Source organism: Cydia strobilella, chromosome 6 (assembly GCF_947568885.1).
Source record: "Cydia strobilella chromosome 6, ilCydStro3.1, whole genome shotgun sequence".
NCBI lineage: Eukaryota > Metazoa > Arthropoda > Insecta > Lepidoptera > Tortricidae > Cydia > Cydia strobilella.
The window spans coordinates 10,618,713-10,626,394 of NC_086046.1; the positions used below are offsets into that span (position 1 = coordinate 10,618,713).

Consider the following 7,682-nt stretch of genomic DNA (forward strand, 5'->3'; position numbering starts at 1 on the left):
ATACGTCATAATTTCATAGAAGTTTTACGTTAATAACACTTGCACTGCGTGTGCTATCAAAATCGTTGCAGACTTATCTCGGTCTAACTGTATGATTTATGGTGGGCAACAAATAAACCCGCGTATGTTCTGTTTCTCACAGACGCACGCGTGTAGCTCATCTATAGGATCCTACCATCTATGGTACCCATAATGTACCTATGGATGGTATAGAAAGGATCGCAATCTCTCAAGTGTGGAGGGACCTTTATGGCAGAATTGTTGCAAAAGTGACCAGCTTTCAGCTGGAAATAATAGTTCCTGATCTCTCCGGTGGCGCTAGTTAGGCTCTGGACCATGAGTATAACATGAACCATATAAGGCAACAAAAAACCCGACCAAATTACGTAGGTTGTTTTTTGGTAGCATTTCGGTGTATGGTGGCGCCGCCTAATGAGGGCTAACGCGTATGAATTCGCCGCTAGGGGCGCTAGTGTAGATGGTGGTCTTTTCCATACTTCGAAATGTCACTTGTCACTTCAATGACTGACAGCTGTTCTTTAGTCTTTTGGACCACCATCAACAGAGGCGCCAACTGGTGAGCAAAAAAACGATAGCCCTCATTACTGTTTTTTGATGGACACTTTTTATACATAGAGATTTGGCTCCTTTATATAGTCTCCATGAATGTACCTCTATCTACCTCTATGGCTGTCATCTTGACACTACATTGACATTCATGACTAGTTTGTTTGGCATATAACCAAACAAGATTGTCATATTTATAATGATTTCCTACATTGCTGAGGCTCATTTTCACGGTCGTTTCCCGTTAGAAAACACTGAAGGCCAAGTTTTATTTTTCTATGGGAATAATTACATAACAGGAGTACCTTGTTTCGTGATATCCATTCGGGCCCACCAATCCCCTTAACGACATGACTGTTTATAGTAAATGCAAAGTGCTTTTCAAGAAGTATCCTCTTTTACGAGGAATGGCATCGTATAGTATTATCTGGCCTACATCTAGCCTCATACAGCAAACGTTTGAGGGCAAGGATTTAGGTAAAGTACTTTGAAACCATTATCCAGAACATTCTAGAATAATACTACACATGATATTGCCAAGCCATGAATTGTAGTTATTGCTCATTTTGTCTGGACTAAATTAATAACTATAGAATATGTGTTATCTCAGCAATCAGTTTATTGTTATTTCAGAAAGCTATGACTGGTGGAGGTGTGCTCGTTATGGCCTGTACGGGTCTTGCTATGTTGCGCCTACACTCTACACTTGGTTGACAGTTGCCAGCATAATGTGGCCTGGAAATACAATAAGAGCTGGCATTATTAAGGTAAATACAAATGTAGCATTTACACTTCCATTGTATTATCAAACATAACCTATAGAAAATCCAATGATGTAATAATGGGTTTTCTTAGTCATTGAGTATATTAATGAAATATTTATGTCATTTATGTGTCATAAAATATGGAAACTATTGCACACACTTTTTTGTGTAATGTATCACATGTAAGGATGAAAATTCCGGAAAAAATTGAATGTTTTTGTCAGGAATTTTACGAAATTTGTTTTTTTTTTTAGTTTTATTCAGAAAAATTCAATACGTCATACACAATGCCACTGGTGAGTGATGACAGTGTCCAAGTCAATACAAGGGCAATGCCAGAAACAAACAATAGACGTTTAGACTTGCAACCTTAACCTACCTGATAATTAAGTATACTGAAAAATACAAGTTAAAAATAAACTTTTGCACTGTTTTTTTCAACAAACTAAAAAAACGAGCCGTTTTGAAATTTTCCGGTTTTTTCCAGGTTTTGTGTATGCATAATTTATTCAAGGTTAACTGTTATTTATAACTTCTATAAGTATGTAAAGTAAAAAAAAAAACTTGAAATTTTACATATGCCACACAGCAGTATGAAGTGATTAATTGATTATATACTATCAGCTCTGAAAATCAGCGTCGCGGAGTGTGCCATGTTGGCTCACACCGTGACACCAAGCTGAGTAAGGACCATTTAGCGCAACCTCATTCTGTTTAATTATTTCTAGTTTTAGTCTTGTTATGTTGTGCTAATAAATGCTTTTTCTTTCTTTTTTTTTCTTTTTTTCTATACTATAGTAAATTATTTGTAATTGTAGTGTTTGGGTTGTCAATATAAATGAACTTATTGCTAATTGCATCTTTAGTTTTAAGTGTTTTAACCAGCAACACCTTATATTGAACTAAAATGTACTGTTTATATTTACCAATAAAGTCTGTATTTCTGTATTGACTACCAATAAGTGATATCTTTGGTTACTCAGACCCTAAAAATTTCAATTGAGCTGGAAATGAGGTAGTCATCATACATCTGCATCTATAATTCTATAAAAAGCCACATGTCCTTACTTAGGTGATGTTCATTGGGTTGTATTGCAATAGAGGCTTAATAAAAGAAAAATAATATAAAATATGATATTATTTATTTTTTTTACATTTCAGACATTTGTTGAAACTATCACATACACACCATGTGCAATGTGTAGTTTTTATTTTGGAATGAGCCTTTTGGAAATGAAGCCTCTGAATGAAGCTATAGCAGAAGTGCAATCCAAATTCTGGCCTACATATAAGGTAAGAAAATTGAGCATTTTAAAATATGAATTATTCTACTTCTTTCCAATTTTTAGTGTATTTTACCCATTCCTTTTTGTGTAATATATTATATGTTTATCCTATTAATTTTGTATGTATCTATATCCTTTGTCTTTCTGGTACCTTGTTGTACATTTTGCTACATTTGTCACCCTCTTTTCACTTTCTCCTCTCATCTACTCAAAGGTTAACTGGAAGATATCCCTCAAAGGGATAAGTTCGCCTTTGTACATCTTATTATTTGTACCATGTATTTTTTAATATGTATATTTGTACAATAAAGAGTTTACTACTACTACTACTACTAATTATAAGAATAATCAGCTTTATATATTTGTTTTGGTGTGCTATTATGTATAGTTTAGTATATCCATATTTGAAAGTTGCATCATATTCAACATTCAGACTTACAAGTACCTAGGCCAATTCCATGTCATATCAATTAATGTACAATTTACATTTAGGAAAAGAGACCCCTTAGAAATGAACAAACCTCCACTTGCATCTCATCTCATACTCCTTCAGCCCCCAACTATTTCTAGGTTTGCAGACTGCACTGCACTTGTTATATCAACATAGTTTTTAATTGGGTCCTTTTTTCATAAAAATATGTGAGATGTATTTTAGGGTTTTTTAGAGTGGTATAGATCTGTCCAATATCTTGATCCAATGTGTATTTTGTCTCACATTTTGCATAATGAGAGAGTGAGACGCAATGCACATGTGACATGGACAAACAAATGTGACAGGTGGAATAGCACCCTAAACCAGATACCAAGCAACCCTAGTATAAACAGTTTAACTACTTTTCAGGTTGGAGCATCAGTTTGGCCCGCTATAGCCATGATCAACTTCTGCCTGATCCCTGCGAGGAACCGGGTGCCCTTCATCAGCCTGTGCAGCCTGGTGTGGACCTGCTTCCTGGCCTACATGAAACATTTAGAGAAGGAAAAGGTTCCTGAAAGTATAATGCCATCATCTACTAAACTCCTAAAACTTCATGTATAAAACAGCTTCAATGTAATAAGGAATTTAAACCACCTGTCCTGTGCCTTAAAAAGGTTGCAGCTGTATGTAGATAGATCAATTGTAGTTAAGCATAATGATGAGTGTGATATAATTTATTGTTAAGATGGATATGAATACTAGTATTAATCTGTATTTATTACAAGTATTAATCTTTGTATTACTAAGAATGCATCATTATTGTTACAAATGTAAATGTTAATACTACAACATGTTTAAGATACTGTTATGTATCTGTGATATTTTTATATTATTTATTTTAGAATTACTAAAAAGATACTGGGATCTGATGTACATTTTCAATTAATTTAAGTGTTTATGACCCTTAAATTAATTATAAAACTACGTTAACCATAGACCTACGTTAACCCTTAAATGCATAGTGATGGATGCAGCCTATACAACAAAAAATATATAATTGTTTGCATAATTAGATAAAATCGATTTGGTCTTGAATAATTATTTTGATCGTAAATTAATACACTTTTCGTTGTTTTATTCAAATTTGCGCAGTATTTTAGTTAAAAAAAAAGAAGTTTTAAGGCGAAATGGCGGATAATTTGGAAAAGTTGATGATTTTTAGTATGTAATTTAGGCGGTATTTTTGGGGTTTGCAATTATTTTATATTTAAAATCTTTATTATAGGTATATTACAAATGGTGAAAATTTCTAAGTATGATTTTTCATATATCTTTTACCAATATTTGTATATTTACATAAATTATGATTTACCCTATATGTAAATATTCTAAAAATCGATGTTTAAATATTTTTTTCCCAGAATCAGTGAACAATTATGTAACATATATATTAATTTCAGACAAAAAGAAATAATCATGCACTTAAGGGTTAACATGTGGACTAGAGTATATTATTGTTAAAAATAGTATTTTATTGGTGTTACTAATAACACCAAGTAGCATTCGTGACCAAGCTATTAATTCTAAAAAAAATACGATTACATCATCACACAAAATGAAGGAAGGAATTTAGAGTACATCCTACTAGGTATTTTACTATTGTTATCATGAAAGTTTGTATTAGGCCAGTTATCAACTAGGGAAGAATATAATATAGTCTGAGACTTGGGGACCTTTGACTTGTGACACGGGTAGACAGCGCTTCTGGCAGCAAAATCGGTCGATTTCGTTCAGCAAGTCACAACACGTGGTTAACACGAAGTAGTTGAGCTGCTTAAACTACACGTGTCTGCCTATTCTGCCAGATATATTGAGCGCAGTTTGGCAAGGTTACGCCATTTGCGCCTCATAGTCTGACGCCGATGCCAACTTGTGAATAAGCGGATTTGGAAGTTATTCCTTCAATGTTAAATTTATAAATAAAATTTACAAGTACCTGTTTAAGATATGGATTTTATTTGTCAATTAATTTCATCATAATTTATTTAATTCAACCCAATGAAAATAAGGGTTAAAACCCTCTGCGGCACGTGCGCGCCTTGTGGTCTACCGGATATTTCGTCAAGCGATAGAGGCAGATACCGAAATTTGCGGTAGACCCTCGGGGGGCGTTCAAATATTACGTAACACAATTTTCGAAGATTTTTGACCCCCCCGTGTAAAGCGCCGTGACGTTGTCGTGTACCCCCTCCCCTACCTAAACTTTACGTAACACCAACACCCAAGCCAAGTGCCCATTTTTACCTAAAAGTCACAATTATGTTCAGCAAAGTATAAGCGAGCGTGTATGAGGAATGTTATGAAAGTGAAGGAAGCGAAAGAGGTATGTCAGGATCGTAGCAAGTGGAAATCTGTGGTCTCTACCTATCCCTCCGGGAAATAGGCGTGATTATATGTATGTATTAGTGATGTACCGACTACGGACTATGGATTTGGCCGACTAGTCGGCGCTCAGACGGCCGACTAGTCGGCTTGGCCGATCATTGTTTTTGGCAGAGTTCGGATGCTATCGGAACCGTTTCGGTCGCCTCGTTCCTGAGGGCCTACCGCGAACCACGTTCGACGTGTTGACTCCGTCACACTTGTAAATTCGTACGAAAGTGTGACAGGGATGCAACACGTCGAAAGTGGTTAGCGGTAGACCCTCTGGCAGCACAAGTCTTGCGTTCGTGTTTACGTATGACTGCGCCATCCCAGTCATTAAGCGTGATGAAGATCCGTTTGAGTGGTGGCGCCAAAACTGCTCAAGACTCCCAGAAATGGCTCGTATTGCTAAAAAGTAGGTACATGTATTGCCCAAGTAGCTCGGTCTATAGTGAGCGTCTGTTTTCGGAAGCCGGAAACATATACGAATCAAAAAGAAACCGTCTGCTTTCCGATCGAGCGGAGACGTTAACCTTTCTTCACCATCATAACTTGCCTTTGGTACAAAATAAAGCACCTAACATTAACATCTATCTAGCCTAATAATATAATATTATATATATATATAAATAATATTCATTATAAGATTGTTACCTACAAAAAAAATATCATATTTGTTAAATTAGACTAACGTGCTTAAAAGAGTTGAAAGAAAAAACTAAAATAAATATTGGTATTTTTTTCTTTTCTTTCATGTAGAATTGTAGATTAAAGAGTGCCGCATCGTAACGTTTTACAAGCCCCCCTCACCCCCAATGGGGTTGGCAACTGTCAAAGGTTTGCAGAGATGGCGCCATCATAGCTTGCCCCTTTTTCTATGAGATTTGGCTTAAAGGGCTGGCATCCAGGGCATTAAAAAAACAAAAATTTGGCAATTCTAGGGATTGACAGGGCAAGCTATGCTGGCGCCATCTGCTAATTATTTCGACCGGCCAACCCCATTGCGTTACGTAATATTTGAACGCTACCGTCAGTGGCTACGCAAAGCTGGGTCCACACTTGTATAATTTTGCCGTATGATAATGATAGCTCCGACCCGTATCATGATCAGTGTTACGATGCGATGCTAGTGATACGGTATGCCCAAAGCATTACCAAGGGAGCGTGCATAAACTGTAGGGGGCAGCACAGGAGACGTCAGATTTTTGGCGCGAGGCGTAAATGTGTAGTTTATGCTTCCAAAGTAGCCCACAAGATGGAAGCACTTGCTTTGGCGTGAAGTGTCAATGTACATGTTTATGGTTCCGATTCAGGCCACAAGATGGCAGACTCTCCAACGCGCACGGTCCCTATAGTCGTGCCCACAGCGCCAAGGACCACTATGGGTATGCTATAGGTGTTAGTTATGGCGGACGCTGTCAAAGTAACCTTGACACTTTCAAGTAAAGTTTACATTCGCTCGCTTGCGGCCGTTACCTTGGCGAGACAGTGACGTTTGTCGCGACGCTCTCATAATGAACACTAAAGACAAGTAAATATACAAGACTACCATAATAGTCCAGAACGCCGCGACAATAGGAATAATGGTAGTGTATGTGAGGGTTGATAGGAGTGGTTAGTCCTACCTCACAGTCCAGTTGTAGTCTTGATAATCTGTTTCGCTCATCTGCCTTATGCACCATCTGTGGTTAAAAGGGTTTATATGAAATGACGCATCACTAAGTGTCTACCGCTAAGTATGAGAGTTTAAACCTCTATCTTTTATGTCTATATGTTTCTAAGGATGATGGCATCTTCCATCAATCATAAATAAGTGTCCAATGATATCTATTAGTTACTATAACATATATGAGAACCATCTTACCCGGCCGGATGTAGGTTACCAAGTGCCAACCACCTACGTAGCTGCACATTTATAATCATCAGGGGCGCCTGGCGGCCGAACCTCGAAGCCGCCACCCCTTTCGTTCTGATAAAGGAGAACCTAGTGGCCAAACCACAGAACTAGCGCCAACCATCGCAGTAGCCGCGCATCTACAAGGGCTGATGCCGCTGGTACTGTACTCCTACATATAGATAAAGGAGATGCTGCGTGTTGATAAAGGAAATCCAGTAGACGGAGCCGCTGTCTTCCTGCACGCCAACCAAGTACCTAGTCCGCCTTACCTAAGATGGCCTCCAAAGAGCTTCCACGACCTTCATCGTGGACTCATAGGTACAAACTTA

The 7,682-nt window shown here is 37.4% G+C and overlaps 1 protein-coding gene across 3 annotated transcripts; it reads left to right on the forward strand.

Annotated features, from left to right (window-relative positions):
* The first annotated feature begins 712 nt into the window (after positions 1-712).
* LOC134742084 (mpv17-like protein) lies at positions 713-5,036 on the forward strand. Of its 3 annotated transcripts, XR_010127920.1 has the most exons (5): positions 713-1,044; positions 1,201-1,334; positions 2,493-2,624; positions 3,459-3,985; positions 4,520-5,036. XR_010127920.1 is itself a non-coding variant. In XM_063675017.1 (4 exons), the coding sequence occupies exons 1-4, from the start codon at positions 918-920 to the stop codon at positions 3,651-3,653; spliced, it is 588 nt and encodes a 195-aa protein (XP_063531087.1). In that variant the 5' UTR covers positions 713-917; the 3' UTR covers positions 3,654-5,036. The 3 variants fall into 3 exon arrangements, 2 of the variants coding, with proteins under 2 accessions (XP_063531087.1, XP_063531088.1); XM_063675017.1 differs by having other exon boundaries at positions 3,459-5,036; XM_063675018.1 differs by lacking the exon at positions 2,493-2,624 and having other exon boundaries at positions 3,459-5,036.
* Positions 5,037-7,682: the final 2,646 nt, after the last annotated feature.

Bases quoted from the DNA above. Each gene is read 5' to 3' on its own strand.
- LOC134742084 (XM_063675017.1), top strand. From the start codon at position 918: ATGACTGTTTATAGTAAATGCAAAGTGCTTTTCAAGAAGTATCCTCTT. The intron at 1,045-1,200 runs GTAAAGTACTTT...TTGTTATTTCAG, and splicing joins GTTTGAGGGCAAGGATTTAG to AAAGCTATGACTGGTGGAGG. The intron at 2,625-3,458 runs GTAAGAAAATTG...ACTACTTTTCAG, and splicing joins AATTCTGGCCTACATATAAG to GTTGGAGCATCAGTTTGGCC.